This window comes from Calidris pugnax, unplaced genomic scaffold (assembly GCF_001431845.1).
Source record: "Calidris pugnax isolate Ruff unplaced genomic scaffold, ASM143184v1 scaffold180, whole genome shotgun sequence".
Classification (NCBI taxonomy): Eukaryota; Metazoa; Chordata; class Aves; order Charadriiformes; family Scolopacidae; genus Calidris; species Calidris pugnax.
In genome coordinates this window covers 1,608,915-1,631,982 of record NW_015090916.1, presented here as the reverse complement: position 1 = coordinate 1,631,982, position 23,068 = coordinate 1,608,915, and the positions used below count along the sequence as shown (strand labels likewise).

Here is a 23,068-nt window from a genome sequence, read left to right as displayed (position 1 = left end):
CTGGGGTAATACGAAAGTGAAAGGAGAATGCACATCTCTTGAGGAATCTGCTGCAGTTTTTCTGTGGGGGTGTAAATGTGTAATCGGACAATCTGTGGATTTGACTTTTGTTAGGGGAGGCATTATAACAAAGGTGCGAGAAGGAAGTACTTGGGATTGGGGAACCATCCTCTGCAGATTGCATGTGCAGGTTATGGAGGAATTGGCTGGAAAAAGCAGTTGTAGAGACATGGGTGTGAAAGGGTGTGGTTGCAAATCCGTGTTTCAGTTTCCTGCTGTTGTCAAAAGTACAAACTGGGAAATGAAAGCTGTTTCATGTAAAAATGATTATTACAGAAGAGTGAAGGGGTCTAGGTCTCTCCAGCCTGTATTCATTGCAATTAGTTACACCGGTGCAAGCTGAGTGAAAAGATGTGCTGTTGTGATTCACTACCATTTTTTCCATGCTCATTTAAGTGAGCCCACAGGTGAGTCTCTGGTCCAGCAACTATAAAACCTAAACAACATTCAAAGTGCAAACACAGGTCTGTATGACAAGCACAATGTCCCTTTTTGATGATGCTCTTTACATCTCCGTAATGGCTGCAGGAGCAGCCTGCCTGTTTGCCACATGCCCTATCTTGACATTTTCCAGGTGTTTCACATAAGTGTTTTGCAACAGAAATAGTGAGGAACTGGTCATTGCTCTAGGATATTCTTGGGGAAGGGTGGGGGTTTTTTCACTTAGCCTCTGACTCCATTCAGGCACACACAAAAATGGTAGCTTTTATCAGTGAAAACAAACTACTACATGCAAGAAGTATTTGGGTCTTGCAAATATTTGTACGCTATACACACAGTGTATAGCATATCTGGGTCAGAGTGAGGCTGATACCCTAGCAGCTGAGTGTAATGAAGTTTCTTTCTGATTTTGGTGAGTAGTTTTTCCCCAGTGAATTTTCTTTACAATTAAACATAAATCCACTGTTGTTTCAGGGGAACCCAGCGCACCCAAACTGGAAGGTCAGATGGGAGAAGATGGTAACTCCATTAAAGTGAATGTTATCAAGCAGGATGATGGTGGCTCCCCAATTAGACATTATCTCATCAAATACAAAGCTGTAAGTATGACTGACGTGCCAGATTTGTATTTAGCTTGTTCAGTGCTCGGGCTTCACTGTGTTCGGTGACAACCCTGAAGCTTGTAGGCAGGCCAGTATGGGAATACGCGCTGTGCAGATGTGGTGGAAGCGTACAGGGTATGAGACATGACATGCACAGAAGCAACATACAAAATCTTTGTTGTTTGACTATGAAAGATTATTTCTCCATGTTGTCTTCAGTAGAACTGTGAGCATATGGTAATTACATCCTATTGTCTGCACACTTTCTCCGTCTTAATACACCTGGGGGCAGCTCAGCTCTACCGGTGTGTTTGAGCTGAAAGGGGGAAGCTTTCCAGCTATTAAGAGAGCAGGACACTTTCTCAGTGATTGAATCTGGCAGATGTGGTCTTTGGACGGTCAAAAGGACAATTTAGTATCACAGAACCATAAATTCCAGCAGAGATGGAAAAGTGTGTTAGCACACTTGAGTTCCAGAAAACTACCTAAGTCTGTCTCAAGGTACCTTGGCAGTGGCTTTTTCAAATTTATCTGGGTGAAATGTACACCTGGATTCCCTGAAACTGGAGTAGGAATTGTCAAAGTTAATAGCTGTATGCACCTTTAAAAATCTCTTAAACAGTACAGAACAGAATGGCAGTGGTAAGCCAGGTCAGAACCATGTTAAGGGGTAAATCTCTGTCTCTCAGATTATTTAAATTTGACATATTAAGGCATGAAAGAACATTGTTAAAGTGCTTTGCTGGGCAGAGACATGCAGTAGTTGCAGCTTTTCACCTCTGAAATAGAAGTACTCTAGTGATGAGGCAAAGATGGGAGGAAGAACAGAGGGATTTTCTTCAGATGTGTTAACACCACAGAAAAGAGGCTGCTTTGGTATCTCTTGTGCTTTCCACTTAGAGCCAACAGTAGATGATGTTTTGCACCCCTCAATTAGCTGAGGAGTGTGTGCTTGTGTAGAAATCTGCTCGCTTTTCCATTTGTTGCTTAGCCGTTACAGTGTTCTCAAAACTGGCTACTAATGTTGTGCTGTGTGTTTTGCATCCCTGCCTGCCGTCTCGCCGCTCCACAGAAGCATTCCACAGAATGGAAACCAGAGATCAGAATTCCACCTGGCAGTGACCACGTCATGCTCAAGTCCCTGGACTGGAATGCAGAGTATGAGGTGTATGTGATAGCTGAAAACCAGCAAGGGAAGTCCAAGCCAGCTCACTATGCTTTCCGAACTTCTGCTCAGCCTACCGTCATCCCAGGTACAGCAGTCATAAGCTTTTACCATTGTTTTCTGCTTCCAATTAATGCAACAGTGCTGCATCCTTTAATGTGTCTGAGTAACCCTGACAACTTGCTTGCTTAAAGCCATTATCACAATTGGTTACCCATCCAAAGCTTAGTTTTTGCCATGTACATACCTGTACTGTAGTCCATGTTACAGTATGTACATCGTTAGCAGTACACTGTTAGGAATGCTATGTGCCAAATCCTTGTCTGACTGTTTGCAGGGAATGTTGGCTTTTTATATTGGGGTAATAGGGTTGCCAGAGGAGAAAAGCAGTGGATAGGTAACGCTTTCTGAAATGAGAAAGCAAGATGCCCATTTTAAACTAAAGCAAAAGAGACCATTCAGATCTCTGGGGCGATGCTTTTCACAATGCAGATTTCCCTTCCAAATCTGCTTTGGGCTTGCTTACTGCTCTGTTTGTCTGTCCAGCTCAGCCTTTGGAGAAATAAAGGCATAAGGAGTTTGCTAGCAGTTGGAAAGGGAGGGAGTTAAAATCTTTCTCTGAAGGTTTTATTATTAAATGAAATTAAGATAAAATTACAGTAATTTTTAAACAGCACTGTTTTAATGTTGGGTAGGGCACTAGGGAAAAGTAATTAAATAGCATTAGAATGCTGCTGGAAACTCTTGTTTCAGACACACTGTGCTTATGAGTGTGCTTAAAAAGTAAGGTAGAAGCACAAATTCTACAAAAAACAAGCAGATCCTGTTACCTGAGGTGCTAGGAATATAGCAGTTTGCTGGAAGGTGTTGAAAGGACAGTTAGCATTTCTTTTCTACACAGGTGATAGTATTGCACATTACAAAAAAAAAAAGGGAAGAAAAAAAAAACCAAGACAAAACAAAACCTCAAGGATTAAATTACTGAACTACCTATAAATTAAAGTTCTGATTGGTTAAAGGCAGATGGATGAACTTTAAAGCTGATGAGTCAGTCAAAATAAGTCCTCACTGCACTGCCAGAGTTAAGCATATTCATGCCAAGATTGGTGCTGACAGTCCGTATTGAAGGGAGCGATTTGATTTCATTTTGTCTTCTAGATTGTTAATTCAGTCTCTTGTTTTTCTTCAGAACAACTAGAGAGTTTTCTTCAGTCTTTCCCTTGCACTGAGAATTCAATCCCTGGTGTGCCCCCACTGTGCCCACTCCCTTCCTAGCTGAAGGAAACAGCTGAGCCCTTGTACAGCTTGCGTGCTGCAACTCTACTTGACTAAGGCAGATAATGTTGTTAAGCATACAATGAGTGACCTAGTTGGTCGGGGCTGGGAAAATGGGTATGATAGGGATAAGGAAAATGGGGCAAAAGAGAGATTGGGATTGTGTGTGTTTGAACAAGGCTGTAGTTTTGGGTGGAAGGACCCTCAGTAACTCATTAAGCAACTTACTCTCTGATTCTCATTTTCAACAGCTCTAATACTTACTACCCTCGCATATTTGAAGGACAACTGTGACTGATATGGCAGGAGAAAGTGAGGGTAATGTGGCAAAGAGTGCCTTAAGGTCAGTTCAGAGCCGAAGAATCAAATGCGGTAGGCTGGAAACAGCAGAAAGTGGTTCCTTTGCACTGTGATGGGAAATTACAATTACTGATCAGTCTCTTTGTTCCTCCACACTCCTTCATGTGCAACCTTTGTTGCCTTCCTGCGCTGATACTCTCTTTTAGCCTTTGTCACGTGTCCAATGGGACACCAAAGCTACCTGGGACAGCTGGGATGTCTTGCACAGGTGTCTAAGCAAATTTTGAGAGTGCTGTTGCCTTTGGAATACAGTGTTTATACTGTAGTCCATGGCAATGGAAGGAGCAACAAACCCAGATGCCACTAAACCCTTTAAATCCAACAGTAACATGGGCAGGAACCCTCTGAAAAATGCAGGGGGAAAGGAAACCCAGTTTGCTATCACAGGTGTAACTTCTTTGGCCTCTGAAATTATTCCTCACTTAGTCTGGTATGAAGCATAGGAGGAATCGTGATTTGAGGCTGCCACTCAAACATTGCACCTTGAAAAGCAGTCATTTCAGAGTGTAAAACTTGCTGCAAGATTGACCCAACAGATGGATGCAGTTGGTTCTCAGAAAGAATGTGCGCTGGTTTAGGGGCAAGTGGAGCAGGTGAAATGATTACGGTTGGCTATGCTGGATCTGTGACTCTCTTTCTCTAGCTTGTTTTCATTTTGCAGAGAACTATGGTTTCTAGTAGGCCTTTCAAGGTGTTTCCAGACCCTTTTGTTCCCTGAGCTGATCCTCAAACAAAAATGTTGGGGAAAATACTTCCAGAAGGCAGGCTAGATGTTTCTGACATGCAAACCACAGGCCTCTATTGAAACAAAGGCAAGTATGCCAAATTGCAGTCAGGAAGAGGCTCTGTGTATAACCTTCCTTTAGTATCTCTTGTTTTCATGGTGTTTATTTTATGCATTTAGAGCAGATGACTCTAACATGGCATTGCTGTGCTTGACAGTAATAGCTAGGAATTTCCTGCAGACAAAATGTGTATTTATTATGTAGAGTGCTTTGTTACCATCGCCTGTGCAGTGTCCTTAAAGTGGTTGGAAGGGTTAGAGTATTCTTTTCAGTGATGATGATAATTGCATTCGAGTAGTTTACAAGCAGGTGGAAGGTTAAATGGAAAAGTCAGTCCTGTATTCGTGAGACCTTCTTGCTTATCCAGGGTTCCAGTGACTCCAAGTAGTCACTTGGTTCTGTTATCAAAGTCCTTGGTATAGCAGACTTTGGGGGAAGGACTTGGATAGGCAGGTGGATTGTCTGCTACACAAAAGCTTTCCTTTTTTCCATGTGTAAAAGGCAGTGTTGTCCTTTCAAATAACAGATAACCATTTTCTTGTGTTTCTCACTGAGCCTTCTGTTCCATCATTTTTAATCTCATTTGCTTGCATACCTCATAAACCCTGACTTGGACCCTGCTCTGCAGCTTTGGACATTGCTGAGCTTCTGAACCAACCCTTTTGTCGGTGTGAATGTGCTTATGCTCTTCTTTAACCTTTAGCCACTTTAATTTACAAAATTAAATAAACCTTTGATTCTTATGTTTTCTGTATTTATGACCTAATTTTTTTTATCTATTTTTCTCTCTTTCTCTCTTTCTTTCTTTTTCTTCCTCGTCCTTTCTTCCCTCCCCTCTCCCTTCTTCCCCTTACTCCTTTCCTATGTCTGTCGTCACACATGTCACCTTGGATCTCACGGGAAACATCCACGCTTGCCACATGCACCAAATTTGTTTTTAAACAACCATATTTTCCCCTCCTGGGAACCATTGTCTGGCACCTGCAGCGACCTTGGGAAGTCCATCAACGTCGTCCTCCTTTGTTTCATTGCTTCTTTCTGCAGTGACTCTGCTTTTGCTCTGTTAGAAACTTAAAATAAAATAAAGCAATATTTGCTTGCAAAGGCCTGGGTCCCACCAAGGAGTGAATCCAGATAACTTTGCTTCAGAGGATCATGTCAGTTCAGAGGAAAAAAAAAAAACAAACAAACAAACAAAAAAACCACAAACAAAAATACAAGCAAAAAACCCCAAACACAGAACATTTAAAGAAATGTTTAATTTGAAAGAGTTGGTATTTTGTAACAAGGAAAAAAGGTTTAAGCCAAGTTTTTTCTCTTTAACATTTTTTGTTACTTGTAATGAATTTGCCCTTTTTAATGGATGTGAAGAAAGATTTTTGTTGTTGTTTGCTTGCTTGCTGTTTTTCATCAAGGGAAGGTACACTATTGAAAGCCTTATAAGAAACTGGTTTTTACTGATTTCTCTGCACATCTGGTGCTGATAACTACTGCATTGTGCAAAAGGTTTCTAAAGCCCCAACCACAAATCCAAACCCACAAACTATAAAAAGAGAAAGATTTGTCACAGATAATCCTACTGGTTGCCCAAATGTCTCTGTGGGCTTTTGCATGTGGACTCAAATTTATGGCCATTAGGTTTTCCTGATGTGGTGATCTGAATATAAACATCTTGTGGGAACTACACTGAAGAGATTACTTTCTTTCTTCTTTATGTGGTTGAATCCTTGCGACTCCACTGGCCCTTTGTGTGCAGTCAAGTATCTCATGACCCATAACGGATCTGGGGCATAACACAGTCGATGAGCATACAAATTTGCAATGGATGCTTGTCCAACATTTTCTGGTTTTCCATTACTGTATTATCAACTTCAGAGAGATCCCTTTTCTTGCCATTTTAACAGAAAAGATTAGCTTGGATCAAGTTACCTGACCAGCTTAATTATTATTATTACTGATCCTTACTAATGTTCATGGTTAACTGTGCGTGTGACACTACCAGACAGGATTGATCCATGGTGTTAATTGGTGCGATACAATGCATCTTTGTTACCAAGTTCTGTGTATTGCATTTAATTGACCAAATTTCAGTTGACTTTTTTTTCTCCTGTTCTTAAAAAAAAAACAAGACCAAAACACAATAAACCCAAAACAACCCACAAAAAAACAACCAACAACAACAAAAAACCCAGTGACCCTCATGAATTGTCTTTGTGATGGGAAATCCATTTGGCTCTGATGCTCTTCTAAAAATGTGTGTCTCTCCCTCGAGGTCTCTCTTTCTCTGGGAGTGGGCCTAAGGTTGCCAAGGATGAAATTCCTGACAGAGTTGTTGAACTGTCTGTACACAATGTCTCAAATACTATCAGTTGTCTGCAATGGGATTAATCTTTCTAACAGAATTCTTACAAGGACGGACAAAAAAGGCTGCTATCAGTCTTGTCTAACTATGCGTTTTATGCTTTGCACATAAATCTCTGCTGTGTTTATTCAGACCTTGTTCATTATGATTTGTGAACTGCTTCTGTCTAAATGAAAACTTTGTGCAGTGTTGCACACAAAAGCATTTGGATTTCTTTTTTTAAAAACCCTCACCTCCAGTGTTTTAGAGTACTGAAAATTTTTTAGATCTTTTGAATTTACACCTTAGTGTTACTGAAGTACACAAGAGTAATCATAATACTAAAAAGTTGTGTGACCTTCCCCTATAGCTGAATTTATTAAGCTCATCTGTAGATCTTATACCAGCTTCTATTGTGGGTTTCCCCTTACCCACAGATGGAGGTTACTAGCTGAGTTTGAGATATATCTCAACCAGTTCATGCGTTATTAAAACTACCTGGCCTAAACTATAACTTTACATGGTGGTGTGTGGAGAGAGCACAGCGCCTCTGGAGGCTGATCTTCCTATTCAGGGAGAAGGTGGAGATCTAAGGCCGTGGAGCTGCATTATGCTCACCTCTCTGGTGACCAGGCAAGGCCCAGACAAGCAGATGAGAGATCGTGTACATGGCTGAAGTTACTTGAAGCGCATCCCATACTCAGAGGCAAACAGGAATCCAGTCAATGTGGGATATATACAAAAAGAGCTTCTGTCCTGCATTTGCGAAAATAAGGAGCGTAACTGATACTTTTACCACCAGTTTACGCAGATTTGTAACATGTTAGATACTAGATACGCTTTGAATCCTTGAGGTCTGACAGTTAATGGTAGACAAAGTTCCAGACCTTGTTCTTGATGTGAATAAAAATAAAATTTAAAAAAATTTACAGAAAAGCCAGCTCTCTTTTATGTGCTCAAAGGTGAGACATAGATTCAGATCTGGAACCAGAAGACATTCAGACATTCAGATTTTCGGTGCAGACATGCAACCTTGCAAGCACACGTTCTGTGGGAACAAGTCATATCTACAGGAAGACTAGAATCTCAAGCCTTAGAAAAGATGTTTCCATGTGTGTGTGATGAACTGCAGAGCCTTGTAGGATCTCATACGGCCCATGGGATTCCAGCAGCTGTATCCCCAGGTTGTTGTTAAGTCTCTACATCTTTTCAAAGATGTTTGTGAAAGTATTGCTTTGCTTTTGTTTTACACGAAGGCCTTGTTTGATAATGTTCTCCTCCAATCAGGATCAGTTGTAATTGTTCACACCTCCTAGTTTCCGCTAGATGAAAAGAAGTTTTTGAAGCTCTCCTGACTCTTGAAGCTGGTGCAGTGGAAGGAGCAGCCAGTGGCACTGAGGTGTGCACTCTGCAGTAGTGTAGAAGAAGGGCAGCTGTGGCAGAGGGCAGACTGCGGATCAGCTATTCAGATTTACAGTCTGTTTTACTCCTGAAAAGAAGACCTTTGTGTGACTCTTTGCTTACAGTTTTTTCCTTTTTGTATGCTCATATTCTCCTTTCATCTTTGGAAAAGGAGTCAGTCATAGGAAAATAACAGAGCTTGAAGCCAGGAGCAGACCACTAAAGCCACACGGTTTTGATGACATTCTAAAAGGAGTTCAGTAGTAGTTCTGGGAAATATCCATTACTCTCTTTTATTGGAAGGAATGCTTACAGACTGCTGGGCAGTTCTGCTACCTAGTAGCTAAGCTGAAAGCAAGCATAAATTGCTGGGCCTAAATCAGAAGCTATTGTCACTTGGAATAGGAGGTTGCTCGTGTGCTACTTTCTCCGCTGTTAAATTGTGCAGTGTTTGAGAACGAGGTCTGTAAAGTGTGGCACCCCTTGTTTGAAGGATACTTTTAGGTGTTTGCAAATTAAAGCTGTTAGCATCCACTGAGAACAAATAGCTTTTCTCGTGGGGTTTGAGGTTTTTTTTCTTCTGACGCATGAAAAGAGTTTTTATTTGTTTTGTTTGTTCTTCTCTCTTCTGCCAAATATCGTAGGGCTTCTGAAATGCTGAAATCATATCTGCTTCTCTCCATCTCTTTTTTTTTTTTTCTTTGTCTTTTTGTCTGCCTGTGCCTGAACATTATCTGCACACTAGGAAGACACATCTGAGTGTTCTGCTCTCTCTGACAGGGCGAATGTCTGTACGCAGTTGCAAAGAGTAAAATTGATGGCTCATTTTATTGTACGCTGTAAAATAAGGATGATTAGAAAGTTCAGTCTTGCAGGAAGCTCATTTTCCATTGAAAAAATAATTTGTAATTAATAAATTCTTCACTTCTTTAGAATTAAGGACTTGAGAAATTTTTTAACGTTTTGTGTTTCCTTGTTTAACCTGTGGAATTATTATTCCTCTTAGTGCTGAGGATAGCAAAAGGAAATAAATGGAAAGCTTCTCATCAGGTTGAACATGCTCTGGATCAGGTCAGAAATGTCCACCATCTGTCTACACGGTAGCACTCACTGGTGATACACATGTGCTCTCGTACATGCAGTGTTAGCAGCTGATGCTCAACAACCTAACAGTTTGTTTATACACTTTTGTACGCCAAATCCTTTTGGGCCCCAGAACATTCATTAGGGATATTAATAAGTATTTTGTTAATAATAATTAAATATTATTAATAATTATGTCTAAATAGTAGTTTGATTAAATACAACATAAATTTAGCTATAGGATGCAGTGAATAGTTCTTGAAGTATTGATCAGTTGATCAATTTATTTTAATCAAATGTCCCAGCCTGTGAAACTGAATAATGTACTACATGCTTCCTGCATTTTATAGCAACAGCAAAATCCCCTTACAGAATATATAAAGAGCAAAGAAATACAGCACCAACAACCTCCAAGTTCATAGGGTCTTTAAGGATTCTTATATTATACTTACTTATTGCTAGCCTCTGAAAGATTTGGAACACAAAGTCATGTCATGAATTAGAATTTATAAAACTAGAACGAGTGGAAGAGATTTGAAAGTTACTGAAAATTGCAGGGCTTTCTTACTAGCCTGGAAAAAAAAACATTGCAGGTGATTACCTTTGCCCAGTTTCATTGACTGAAACATAAAATCTGAGAACAGCACAAAATCAAGGGCATTCCTCTGCAGATTCGTCCTTATTCTCCCCATCTCCCTACTCTTCTTTCTGGCAGCCTTTCCTACTGTAGCTGCTCGTGCTCTGGGACAGAGGGGCAAAGCAGGAAAGATAATGGTTTGGAGGGAAGGAGGAATAGGGAGGGGAGACTTGTATCTAGTGGGTAGGTCTCCTTTGGGTGTTTAGAGAGAAAAGAGTTATTTGTAGCTCTCGTAGCAGAAATTGGAACAGTACTGGGGGGGCTTGTAACCTTGTGCAGTGTGTTCCAAACTTTCAGGGCCAGTCAGCCTACTACCAGGTTAGGGCAGTTCTTGTGGACAGCTGTCCTGCAGCACTTCGTGTTGGAGTTTCATTGACAGCACAGTCACTCAGTGTTACTTGGGTGCTCTTTGCAACTTTGTGGATCAGCTGCAGATCGTTTTCTGCGGCTGCAAGAGCACAGCAGTCTGGGTTAGAACTGTATCTTTGTGCTAATTTAACAAATTATTTTCTAAGGAAACTCAGAATTATTTTGTATTTATATAGGAGCCCTCCTAGCATAGCATTATAAAGACTTTTTGCCCTTGCTTCCTACCCGTAGAAGATAGGACCCTGAGACAGAGAGGAAGGGTGGTGGGGCACGTCTTTGCTACGAGCTGCTGGTTATATTTGCTTCAGCAAATCTCTGGCAGTTGAAGTGGCTGAAGCTCTACTGTTTCAGGGATGCTTGGGGTCACAGAGAAAATTGATGCCAAATTGATGCTAAGTTTGAACATCTTTATATGTTCTGTTATTGAGAAAACCATCTTTTCTCTGTTATGTCTGGTCTTTTCTAAAGTTTCCTGTGAGAAAAGCCTTGCAGGTTATGTGATAATGTGCTTGTGATTCGGACAAGTTTCATAAAACCTGGGATATCTGCAACAGTTTTCAGATTTCCTGTCTGTGAACATTTAGATTTTTGTTCATGTTACCTTTTCAGGGCCTCACAAGAAGGTGATGGAAGCTACATAAAAGCAAGGGGTATCAGAGAACTAATACTCTGCTTCTCAAGCACTAGTCACAGAAATGCAGATAGGGACTCACAAATACGAGAATCCGCCATTGTCATTTTAAGTGGAATGGCAGGTCTTGTTTGGAACAGAATCTTTTTCTTCCATTTTTGTGTTCTGTTACTAATCCTAAATAGAGACAGGTGAGTCTTCAGACAGGCTTTTCTGCAGTAGTGCTAAATAATCTGCCTAAGATTTTTAGAAAGTTTAGAAAGTGAAGCAGATTTCTATTCAGCCAAATTTGGTGGAGAACGGTATGACATTCTGCTCTCATTTGGTAATTTCTGTTAAAATTTCATACATTATTCCTAGCTAAAGCTCATCCACCTTCTCTTTCCAGCGTTTGAATCTTGTATCTTTGCTCAAATAAAGGGCCTTTATTGTATGTACTGTTCTGCTGCATATAGGGCTACAAAGCCCTAATTCATCCCTGCACATTTCTTTTTTGATGTTACATTGACTGAATCTCCCAAGTAATTTTTTTAAATTCTTCAGCCACGATTGTGATATTTCCCTGAATGGTCGTCTTCCTCAGCATCTTTTCTGAATGGATTTCCCACATTAGTCATACCGATGCCACAGACAGAGGTATTCTTTCATTTCCAGCTCCGTGCATCCCTGTTCATACACATGCCCTGGTATTACCAGAAGGGAAATGGTAACAGGCTGGCGCAGGTTCCCGTGGGAATGCCTGAACCCTTTGATCTCCAGTGGCACAGCGAACTGAGTCCTGCACAGGGAAGAAACTAGTTCCTTCCTTACTGTTCATGTAAGGCAGATTCCCCCAAGTCCAATACCACACATAAACACTAAAGCGCTTGAAAACAGCCACTGCTGAGGACCCAGAAGCTTTGGCTGTGCCCCACAGGCAGCAGCTGTACTTGTCCTAAGGGGTTTGCAGCTTTTGCAGTTGTTCTTGCAGTTTGCATGGGTCGTGGCATGGCTCACAGACAAGATGTGGGCAGTGCATAAGGCTATTGATGTGGTTTATACCACAGATAATTCCTGATCTTAAGGAGCTTACAGCTGATAATGACAGGTCTTTAAAAGCTGGTGGGGAGAGGAAGTGAAGAGTGGGACTCTCCTTTTGACTGGAATTTTCCAGATGTCTTCTAGCACATCAGAAAACTCCATCTGTCCCAGGATTAAATATTTTGTCTTGACCCAGCTCTGGTGAGTGAGATGAGGTATGTTTTGGAGGCACAACAAGGAACTGTTATCCTGTAATGCTGTCTGGGATGCTTTCTTTAGTGCACCTTTACTAGGCTGCCAAGGAGCTCATTCCCAGAAAGATGATGTAGATGAGAACAGTTTGACACATCTTTAGCTTCTTCTCCAGAAGCTGGTGTGAACAGGAACATGTTAATTATTGAATAATCTGTGCAAGAATCCTGAATAAATTAAAAGAGTGATTAATTAATTTAATTATGCAGCTTGCTTCAGGGTGCTGGCAGGGGTCTAGTCTGTGGCACAAGTGTTCTGCTGAGTATTTAATGGACTTACGATCCCAGTGTCAGAGTTGGGTGCCTCAGAGAGACTTAGATAGTCAAATGCAGAAAGAAACTTTCCTGTTCAAGTCTAAATTTCTTAATACATATCAGGGTCACAAAATGAAATAATACTAAGCTGCCTCACGCTAAGGATGTTCTGTCTCCTGTTTTTTAAGTAATAAAATCTGTGGCGGAGGGTATGGTGCTGTGTGTGTGAGCCCTAGAAATGGTCTCTCCACCATATATCAGGCTGGGCAGAAAGAGGTGCTTTGCTGGGCTTTGCTGGGCTTTTCTGCAAAGAAAAGATTCTCAGTGTTCGGGGATTGTGACTTGTCTTAATTGAAAGGGGGGAGGGGAGAAAAAAATCACAAAACAAAATACTATGGATAACGAGCAACATGCTCCTCCTATTCAGCTGTCTCAGTAAACATCAGTAAGGAGCTCTGTCAGATTCACAGGCCTTTACTGAGTGCACAGTCCCATCGTGAGACAGATTATATGTTGGTTGGGACTAGCAAACTGGTTTTGAGCAGTTTGTTACCTCTAAATAGGCGTTGAACTGCATAAGCCAACACCCAAATGTTCTGCCTGCAAATAGCAGCTTGGGAAGAATTATTCTGAATAAAGCCAGGGGAACAAAAAGTACTTTGTATTCAGGGTATGACAGTAAGAGGCTGGAAAGCTGTAGCTGGCAACATTCAAGGCTGTGCCTTTTGGGTTTGTGGGGATCAAAGGCTTTGATAGGATTAACTGGTGTGTTTAACCACTCCCTGTTTCTAAGAAAGTACTCAGCGTTTTACAAGCAGGTAGAAAGTTAAAGGCGCTTCCCCTGAAGTTAGTATATGGGCAGCCCCAAGCATTTTCTAGGCCTCCATCACTACTCTCACCTGCAGTCCTTTTGTCTACTGGAAAAAGCAAGGTATTCTTTTCTATTCTGTAGCTGGGGAAACTTGGTGGAGATGGGGTGTGGTGGAGAGGGCAGCTGCTGCAACCAGGACAATGTTAACAGAGTGACAGCCTGCTTATCTTTACCATCTGCTTCCTCAGAAGGCTACTGGTATTGCTGTCTGTACCTGAGCCAAAACGCTCCTAGAGCATTCACTGAGAAGCTCAGCTGTCTCTGGATAAGACACAAAAAGCTTATGCCTTTCCAGTTCTGGGTAGCTGGGTCTTACCTGAGCAACAGGAAGGGTTTTAATTCCTCCTTTCATTTTCACCACCTAAGGGGCTAATCAGCACTGAGGCACCACCACAGGTATACCCAGTATTCTGTGTCCCACCAGGGCAAGTCATGCTACAGAGTCTAGCCTTCACTTATGCTTGCCCTTGTGCCAGGCTGGTAATGCCAAAGTCACTCTGGACCCTAGACACAGCCTTCACGTTGAGGAAGTGGTGGAAGGAAACGGGAGCCGTTCAGAGTTCCAGCTGGGTATACACTACAGTGGAAGAGGTTTCTGTCATCTGCTTTCCATGCCTTAGCCCAATAGAGATGGGAAAAGCCCCATTAGATCCAAGCGAATCTGTCAGGTAGATTGTCCTGCATGTCTCTAGGATTGCCAGTTACAGCATAAGGCTGCTAGAGGGAGGGTGTACTTTCTCGAAGTTTCCCATGCTTGCAATCTAAGCGTAGCCAAAATTGAGGTGTAACTAGCCCCAACTCGCCTTTTAACTACAATGCCCTCTTTTCTTCTCTTTTTGGTCTCTAAAGCCAGCACTAGCCCTACATCAGGCCTTGGGACAGCTGCCATTGTAGGCATTCTCATTGTTATCTTTGTGCTGCTCCTGGTGGCTGTGGATGTCACCTGCTACTTCCTGAACAAGTGTGGCCTGCTGATGTGCATTGCTGTCAACTTATGTGGCAAATCTGGCCCAGGAGCCAAGGGCAAAGACATGGAGGAGGGCAAAGCCGCCTTCTCGTGAGTACTGTCATCATTTACATTGCTCCTTCTGTTGATCAATGTGCCCCCTCAGCAACTCTGGAAAAAAAAAAACTTGGTTTAGGGAGTTCTGGGTTTCTCCCCTCTGATGGGAGGGTACTGAAAAGATCTGGGGCCACGCTGGTTCTGCTTTATATTTCCCGGAAGGGGTTTCTTCAGCTGTTTCTCAGGTCTTGTCCTATTCCTGTAAGTAGCCATCAAATGGCTGGCCTAAGCACCGGACATCACAGTGGTCTTCCATGCTGTAGGTAATGACTGGAAGGGGAAGTGACAAAAAAAAGTCATCTGCTGTTTAGGCCAGTCTGTTACTGTCATTCACTATCGATATTTGCAGCATGTCTTTGCAGGAAGATATTTAGTGTGAATGGGAACCAATCTTCATGCAGTTTGCTTTTTACAGGAAAGATGAGTCCAAGGAGCCTATTGTGGAGGTGCGGACTGAAGAGGAGCGGACCCCCAACCACGATGGGGGAAAACACACAGAGCCCAATGAGACCACGCCGCTGACGGAGCCAGAGTATGTTTGCATTAGTCAATCTTAGCACTGGGTCAATATGTTGCCCTCAGTTGCCTTAATCCCTTAATAAGAGAGGATGAAAGGTAGTATCTCTGCACTCCATTTGTGACATACCAGTCAGGAAAAGCCCTCTCTCGTTGCCAAGATTCAGTGACTTATTGCCAGCACTGGAAGGGGAGTAGAGCAATACTTCTTGAAAGGCCTGTCTGTCAGTCCTGTCCAGTATGTAAACCAGGCACCTGTCCAGGTTCACCACAAAGGATCCAGAGCAAAAGCAGCCCCCAGCTGGCACCGACTCCTGCTTGAGCTCTGCCCTGGCAATGCTGGAGGAGTGCTTGAATGCCCCATGGTGGAAGCAGTCCTCTCTGCTGACAGGAGAGCAGCTATGCTCTGGGTGTTGGGAGAGGCATGGCACATCTGATTATTCTGTGAGAGGGCTGAGAGCAACCTACGAGCTTTGTTTATATTGGAGAACTTGCTTGGGGCCTGAGTCTGCTGATCTATGTTAGCTAGGATTGGCAAGGTTTAAGTATTGCCCACTGTCTTTATTAAGCTCTTTCCTAAACGGCTGCAGTTCTAGTGTCCTCTGACTTCTTCATAGCTTCTGGAGCAGTATTGGGAAGAATTCACTTTAGGAGGCTGCTGAAATGCTTGTTAATATTTAGGTCAGATTTGGAATTGATGACATGAGTTGCGTTCGCTTCCTTCAGCAGAGACATCACAGTGATGAGGGGGTCAGGCTCTTCCACCTGCGTACTGCTTGCCGCCTTTGATTATGTTAGCAGTGGGCCCTGCTGGTTAAATGTCTCTGCTGGAAGTCTCTGTGAGGTTAGAGGAGAAAGTAGGCTATATCTGCAAGCAACACTGAAATGTGGATGTGCAGCACTGAGAAATAGCTAGGATTTATATTGTCCTGATTTTCTTGGCTAGTCTTACCAGATTTTTAACTCAATTATTCTCCTCTATGAAGGTTTTCTCTCTGTTAATAAGCCTGAGGTTGTGTTCTCAGGCACGCTGGCTTCTCACAGAACAAACCATTCATTTTTCCAGCCTGGCATCACTACATTTGTTAAGGCAACCAGTGATACGTCATGACTGCTAAAGCATAGTTACACTGTCAAACATTGTCCTAAAGGAAACCTTATTCTAGCTAACAAAACAGACTGGAATCTGGAAAAGTGCAGAAAACATCACCTCAAAGCTGCATGTATATATGTGTATGTACATATATATAAAGAACGCATTACGTGTGTGTGAGAAAAAGAATTACATTCTGTGTGGTTCGATGAAGGCTTTAGACTTGCAGGCAAAAGGACAGGGCCAAGATGAGAGAGCAGCTTCAGGGGTCCTACGCTGGGACCTTGTTGCGTGGTGACAAATGGCACTGGGGCTGCAAACTCAGGGAATTGGTAGAAAGCTTCCTTGTGAGGTTAGGTGGAAGAGGCCGAGAAGAAAGTTAGGCTAAAAGAAAAGAGAATAGATGACAGGGTTACATTTGGCTAAGACTTGAACCAAAATCTGTGTGAGCAAGCTGTTCCTGAAGGGTGTGTCCTCTTTGCTTTTTCCTCTTCCTAGTTACTCAGTCATCCCAGCCAGCCCTTGCTACCCTTTGCACATTTGACCTCTGAAAGTTTTCTGCTCCTCTGAGTACCTCTCCGTGTTCTGTGTGTGTTGTAACCACATGCCATGCTGCTGCTTCACCCACCTGCCTTCTCACTCTTACGCTCTGCTCCCCTTTCCTCTGCTGTCATTTACGGGCTTCATTGTCTCTATTTCTCTTCTACTCCTGTCCTCTTCACAGGCACCCTGCTGATACCGCAGCTACTGTTGAGGACATGCTGCCTTCTGTAACTACGGGCACCACTAACTCTGACACTATCACTGAAACCTTTGCCACTGCTCAGAACAGCCCCACCAGCGAGACCACTACGCTGACCTCCAGTGCTGCCCTGCCAGCCACGGCCATTCCTGACTCAAACTCCATGTCACCTGGCCAGGCTACTCCAGCCAAAGGGGCAGCCACCTCAGTCTCTTCACCGTCACCCTCTTCCACCCCCAAAGTGGCCCCCCTTGTTGATCTCAGCGATACCCCAAGCTCTACTCCAGCTACTAATAATTTGTCTTCAAGCGTTGTGTCCAGCCAAGGTGCAGTGCTCAGCCCCAGCGCTGTTGCTAACGTGGCCGAGACGTCCAAAGTGGCAGCTGGTAACAAGCCGGCAGCTCCCAGCCCTGCAAACCTCACTAGCCCCCCAGCTCCATCAGAGCCCAAGCAGGAGGCCTCAAGCACCAAGAGCCCTGAAAAGGAAGCCGTGCAGCCCAGTACAGTGAAGAGCCCAACAGAGACAACCAAGAACCCAAGCAATCTGAAGAGCGAGGCTGCTTCAGGCAGCACCATAAACCCCTCACAGAATGAGGACTTTAAAATGGACGAAGGGACCTTCAAGACACCAGACATTGACCTTGCAAAGGATGTTTTTGCAGCTCTTGGCACTACTACTCCTGCCAGTGTGACTAGTGGGCAAGCTCGTGAGCTTGCTTCTTCCCCTGCAGACAGCTCTGTACCTGCTGCACCTGCAAAGACCGAGTATGGCTGCCTTTAATCTTCTGTTGGTTGTGTCCTGTGTCTCTTGTGCACTGGTGCTTGTGCTGTGTTCTTGTTGGGTGTTGTCTTAACTAATCTCATTGTTTCCTTAGCAAACTAACTCACCTGTGAACTAACTAAACAGGGCTTGGTTTAAAGGTCCAGGAGGAAAGCAGGAATAATCTGTGCCAGGAAAGCAGAGAAAAGACAAACCCAGGAGTTTATCATAAATGTTCTTTAGGCTTTTATGCAGCTTGTAGGTTATTGTAGGTTATTTTTTTATGAAAGAGATCAGAAACAGTTCAGTTTGATGCAAAGGAGGTGCTGTCTTTAGAGGTGTCGGATTCCTGCAGTTCAATGAGAAGAGCCACCCAAATTCAATTTCTCAACAGATCAGTGCAGCCCTTCAGAACCTATTTCTGTGTAAGGTGGGGCAGAAACTAGTGCCATGTGAACATGGTACCTCTGGATTCATCCCGAAAGTGGCAAAAGGATAAGGCAATATGATCCTGTCTGAGGGTGGGGGGAGCAGTCACAGCACAGTTGGGTTAGGATAACTTGGCAGTATGTTGTCCTGGTATGTTAGAGATGAGTCTCCATCCACTGTGCTGGGTTTCTTCTTTACCCAGCTGATTTATTCAGAGACCACCAGCATGCTTCTAGGCAGGACAGCCCTAAGGGTCCTTTGGAGCTTTATCCCGTCTGGACAGAATCTGATTTCCTCATCTGAGATGAGTCTGCACCTTGTGTTTGGCAGGAGACACCGTAACTGGAGAGTGAAAACACCATGAAGTGTTTTCACCACGAAAACAGCTGGGTAACTGGGGGGGGTCGGGTCCCCAGCTGTTGTGCAGATGTTGGACAAGAACACTCTTACTTTGTCGGTCTGGATGGCAGTTGCTGACAGAGACATGAGCACAGAAGCCTGGAAAATACTGACTGAAAATGGATAAGCCACCCTTGAGGGGACAATTGCCTAAGATCCATGTTCCTTCTGGCTTCCTGTTTGGACACCACACATGATATCATGATAGAGGCAGGATAAAATAGGAGTAGCTTATCTTTCCTGCTTTAGCGGGGTCTGTGCTTTATCATGAGAAAGAGTCCTGAAAAGGCAGCTCAGATTTGTTCTGGGAGTGCTCCCAAAGACAAGAGACTGAGTTCACACTGCATCTTTAGCTTCTGCAAAGGCAAGCGTATTGAGGACACTGGACTCTGCACTGTCAGCGAGATCACTGCCAAGAATCGAACTAGCTGTTCTAGAGCTGGGTTTACAGCTCAGTCAGATAAATGTAGGCTGTGCTACGGCAACCACACTGGAGACATACCCTAAGTCACAGCTTTGGTTAGAACTTTTTCCATTTCCACATCTCCAGGAAAATTATCTCATTCTGGAAGCTTTGTATTTAATCCAAAATAAAGCATTGGCCTCGATCGTTGGCTTTGATGATCACTGTGATCTGTGATTGCAGTGTGCATCAGCACTCACAGAAAAGCAGTCAGTCAGACACTGTAGAACCAAGAACCAAGTTCTTTCCCAAATCTTAGTGAAAACCCATGCTGGTTTACTGTATTATTCAGGTGCTTTTACATCTTACAGCTCTAGCCTTCCTACCTCCCTGCTCTGCTCCTCTCCACCCTTAAGTCAGGAGACATTCCTGCCGTGTGACTGCTCCACAGCACTGCTTGTGTCCCACACAGTTACGGAGCATCTGGCCCTTCCTGGCAAGCCTCAGTGTCACAGCAGATGTGCAGGGTTGGAGGGAACCAGGCAGCCTTGATGGGAGCAGCTCAGCAGAGAAATCCACATTCACATCGGTTCACTGCACCTAAAGCCACTGCCCTGTCATGCTCTGTGCGACAGAGACAAACAGAGCAGAGAACTGTGGTCTGGTACAGAGGTGAAAGGACGTAGGAAACGGTTTGCCCATAGTAAGGAAACATTTCAACTGAATTAATGCATCTTGGTTTGTGTCATGTAAATGAATTCTTGGTATGATAGAATGAAGAGCTGTGTTCTTTCTGCTGATCCAGCCAACACCTTCCACCTGTGCTGCTTTCTGAAATTCTGGGACTGTCTTCTTGTAGAGACAAAGATTTTCTGCTAAAATGGCAGTCTGTTTCCCTTGGGGCAAAGAAGTATTGCAAACATAGGCTTATATCCATCTCACCTGCTCACCAGGGTTGAATTTAGATTGCGGTTGTCTCAGACTAGCTTTGTGACTAATGGGCTGGAACGGGCACTTCTACAGGGAGGCCACCACATACGCTTTGTGGGGCACTTTTCATCACTGTGGAGAGAGCGCTGGGCGAACGGGCTTCTTTCGTTCTTCAGTCAAGTGCCAAAAGACAGGCTGATGAACATGAGCTTTAGCCTGTGAAGGTGTTGACCTCCTTACACTTTGTGAAAATGGGTTTGACAAAATTCACTTCTATCTGTTTACCTTCCTGCAACACTGGGACTCTCTGGGACTGGGAAACTCTGGGACTGACTCCTTGTAGAGAAAAAGATTTTCTGCTAAAATGGCAGTCTGTTTTAATAGGACATTTGGGTGACATAAATGAGTAATGGTAAAATCAAATTCCTTTGCAACTGTGAGTTTTCCCTTTTGCTCCTTTTTTCACACCACACCACGCCTTGAGCCTCTGCTGCAGCCTGAGACCTGATCCTGCTGTGTTAGTGTGTTAACCGTGGGCAGGAGGAAAAAGAAAAAAGATTTCACTAAAGCTAAATGAAGCTGGGGCGGGGGGAGTCGGGGAAGTTTGGTTTTACTTATTTCTGCATTTGCTCTGGCAAGGTGATACATTTGCTTGTTTCCAGAAACATATTCTTTCCTTATCAGTAATTCAACAAGACACAGTCTATATTTCTCTGTCTCTAAACCGTGCCATTTTGGTCATTCTTCTTCAGGAAAATCCCAGTAGAAGACAAATCTGAAGTGCAAGCAACGGAAACTAAGACACCTCCAGCAGAAGTCAAGACGGTCCCTAATGAAGCCACACAAACAAATGAAAATGAGAGCAAAGCATGATCAGCGACAGATGAAAACAAATGACAGAACAACTTCACCCAAGCATTTAAAACACAAAACACATCTCATTCCTCTAGTGTCTGTTGCCTTTTTTTAAAAAACAAACAAAACAGAAAATGCATAAATGGGGGGAGGGGGGGAATCTCTCTTTTTCCTTTCTTTTCTTTTTTCTTTTATTTTTTTTAAAGATTTCTAGAAAGGTTCTATTTGTTGTGCACTTGCTTTTAAAAAGTAATAATTTTAAAAACAGGGTTAAACCCGTAACCAAATCAGGGCTTAGCTGACCCTGTGTATATTCAAATAAGCAACATTGCAAATGCTATTTGCAACGTGGTTGGGAAGCTCAAAATCAACTAGTAAAAAAGACAAAAAAAAAAGACCCTGTTCTTTCCTTCATTAGAATAGCAGATATAACCACTGTACTACTGGGTACGGCTGGTACTTAATGAACAAAGTCCACAATTTATTTTTATACTTTTCAGTCGAGTTTGAAATATGTAAAGCCTCATAAATAAGTTATAATTTCTGTTCACCTCGTATTTGTTCAGTATGCAAAGTGTCTCGAGCTCTTTGTGACTGAATTCTGTTCTCCACGTTAGACATTTATTTGGGTTTAATTATTATCTTTTTTTAGGAAGAATGCCAAAATTGCAGCTCCGGGGATATATTTCAATTTGCAGTATTCAGACTCCACATTTCTTTAAATTTTACGTTAATTTTTGCCAAGTTCTGTTCTTTCCAATGTTTACAATTGACAATTTTTTTAAACTTTTGTTGTGTTTAAATTTATGTGTAAAATAGCTGCCTTTTTTTTTTTTTTAAGTAAATACAGTCTACAGATACTAGGTTAGCAGCATGCTTGCTTTGCAAAGGGAGACATTTTAAAACATGGATGTTTACAGTAGTTGTTTCCCCTTTATCTTAATTATTGTTATTATTATTATTGTTATTATTATTATTATTATTTCTTACTGGAGTAAGAAGAAAAGTAATGCTGGGGTTTGGTTTGGGTTTTTTGGGTGGGTGGGGGGGTATTCAAACCACTTGTCTCCAGTCAAGGTCTTTACCCAGCAATCCACATAAACACACACTTGGAATGAGAGAGTTGCTGGATAGAGTCCTTCTATACTTAAATTTCTTTTAAGTCCCTTGCTGGACCTGGGCCTGACTGCATAAGAGAAATATCATCTCTGCTTTTTTAGGACATTCTCCCCTTTCCTTCATGGAACCTTCCCGGAGCTTTGAGAAGCAGAAGGGAGATTGTACAGTTAGGGCTGGTCTGGTCTCATTTCAGATGTTTGACTGTATCAGTTCCTCCTTAGTATGTCAGTAAATACCATTTCCTTTGACCCTAGAAATCTGATTTAGAAGCAAAGACTTTTTGCCAGGGTGCTTGGCAGCATGCAAGACCCCTCCTGCAGAGCCAGCTCCATCAGCGGTTGGACCAGATGATCGTTGCAGGTCTTTTCCAACTGAACTATTCTATTCTGTCACATCATGTGTATTGAGTCATCTGTGTATGCTCTGCAGAATCAAAACCATGAAAGCAAGAGCAAGTGCTTGGAAATCAATGCCAGGACTCCCGTTGACTTCCCTTGTCTTGCCATTGTGCTTTCACAGTTGGAAAAGGGGGCTGATGTAGCAGATGTATTACCATTACGGGAGGTTATGATTGGGATTCATGGAGTAGCACTGAGATTTTGGGGTGAAAAGAAAGGAGGCTTGAGTGGAAGGAAGGCAGAGGTATATTAGGGGAAGACCAGCCCATTGTATAGAGATGTTCCTTCTGTTGGGGTTTTAGGGGTTTTTTTTCTTGGTTTTTTTTTTTCTTCTGTTTTCTTTTTTATTCTACTTTAGATCTGCAAGCTTGTGCACTGTGGGTGCGTGACTATTTTAGTGTGAAACGTGTTTTTTGTCATAGTATTGAAATAATAAAAGCTTCAACATAGTTTGGATGTGGAAGGTGTAGCGATAGTTCAGATTTGAAAAAAGAATATATTCAGGAATAAAAAGAGAACAACTCTTAAAAGGAACAGAAACCTTTAAATGAAAAATCAAACTGAGCTGACTATGGCATCCATTCCATTGCGCTAAGGTGATGAACAGAAGGATGATGGGGGTTGGGTAGACTGCAGTTTGGCTCAGGTAAGTTGAGCCACTTTTATCAGTGTATTCTTATAATTATGCAGTCTTTTACAGCAGCATCACATAATTTCAAACTGTGAAAAATAATAGTCTTGTCATTTGCTAAGTGTGGGGGTTTTTGCATTTTCTCCTTAGCTCCTGGGATGCAAACGGAGGATGACTGGATTT

At 42.7% G+C, this 23,068-nt stretch overlaps 1 protein-coding gene across 1 annotated transcript in view; it reads left to right on the top strand.

The window, feature by feature from the left end:
* Positions 1 to 21,132, top strand: part of NCAM1 (neural cell adhesion molecule 1) — a 130,616-nt gene extending 109,484 nt beyond the window's left edge. The window contains exons 14-19 of the mRNA XM_014949562.1: positions 976 to 1,100; positions 2,176 to 2,356; positions 14,397 to 14,604; positions 15,026 to 15,142; positions 16,944 to 17,726; positions 20,635 to 21,132. Of these exons, the coding sequence (XP_014805048.1) occupies positions 976 to 1,100; positions 2,176 to 2,356; positions 14,397 to 14,604; positions 15,026 to 15,142; positions 16,944 to 17,726; positions 20,635 to 20,755 (1,535 nt within the window). The 3' untranslated portion in view covers positions 20,756 to 21,132. The remainder of the gene's footprint in view (positions 1 to 975; positions 1,101 to 2,175; positions 2,357 to 14,396; positions 14,605 to 15,025; positions 15,143 to 16,943; positions 17,727 to 20,634) is intronic.
* The last annotated feature ends 1,936 nt before the right edge of the window (positions 21,133 to 23,068 follow it).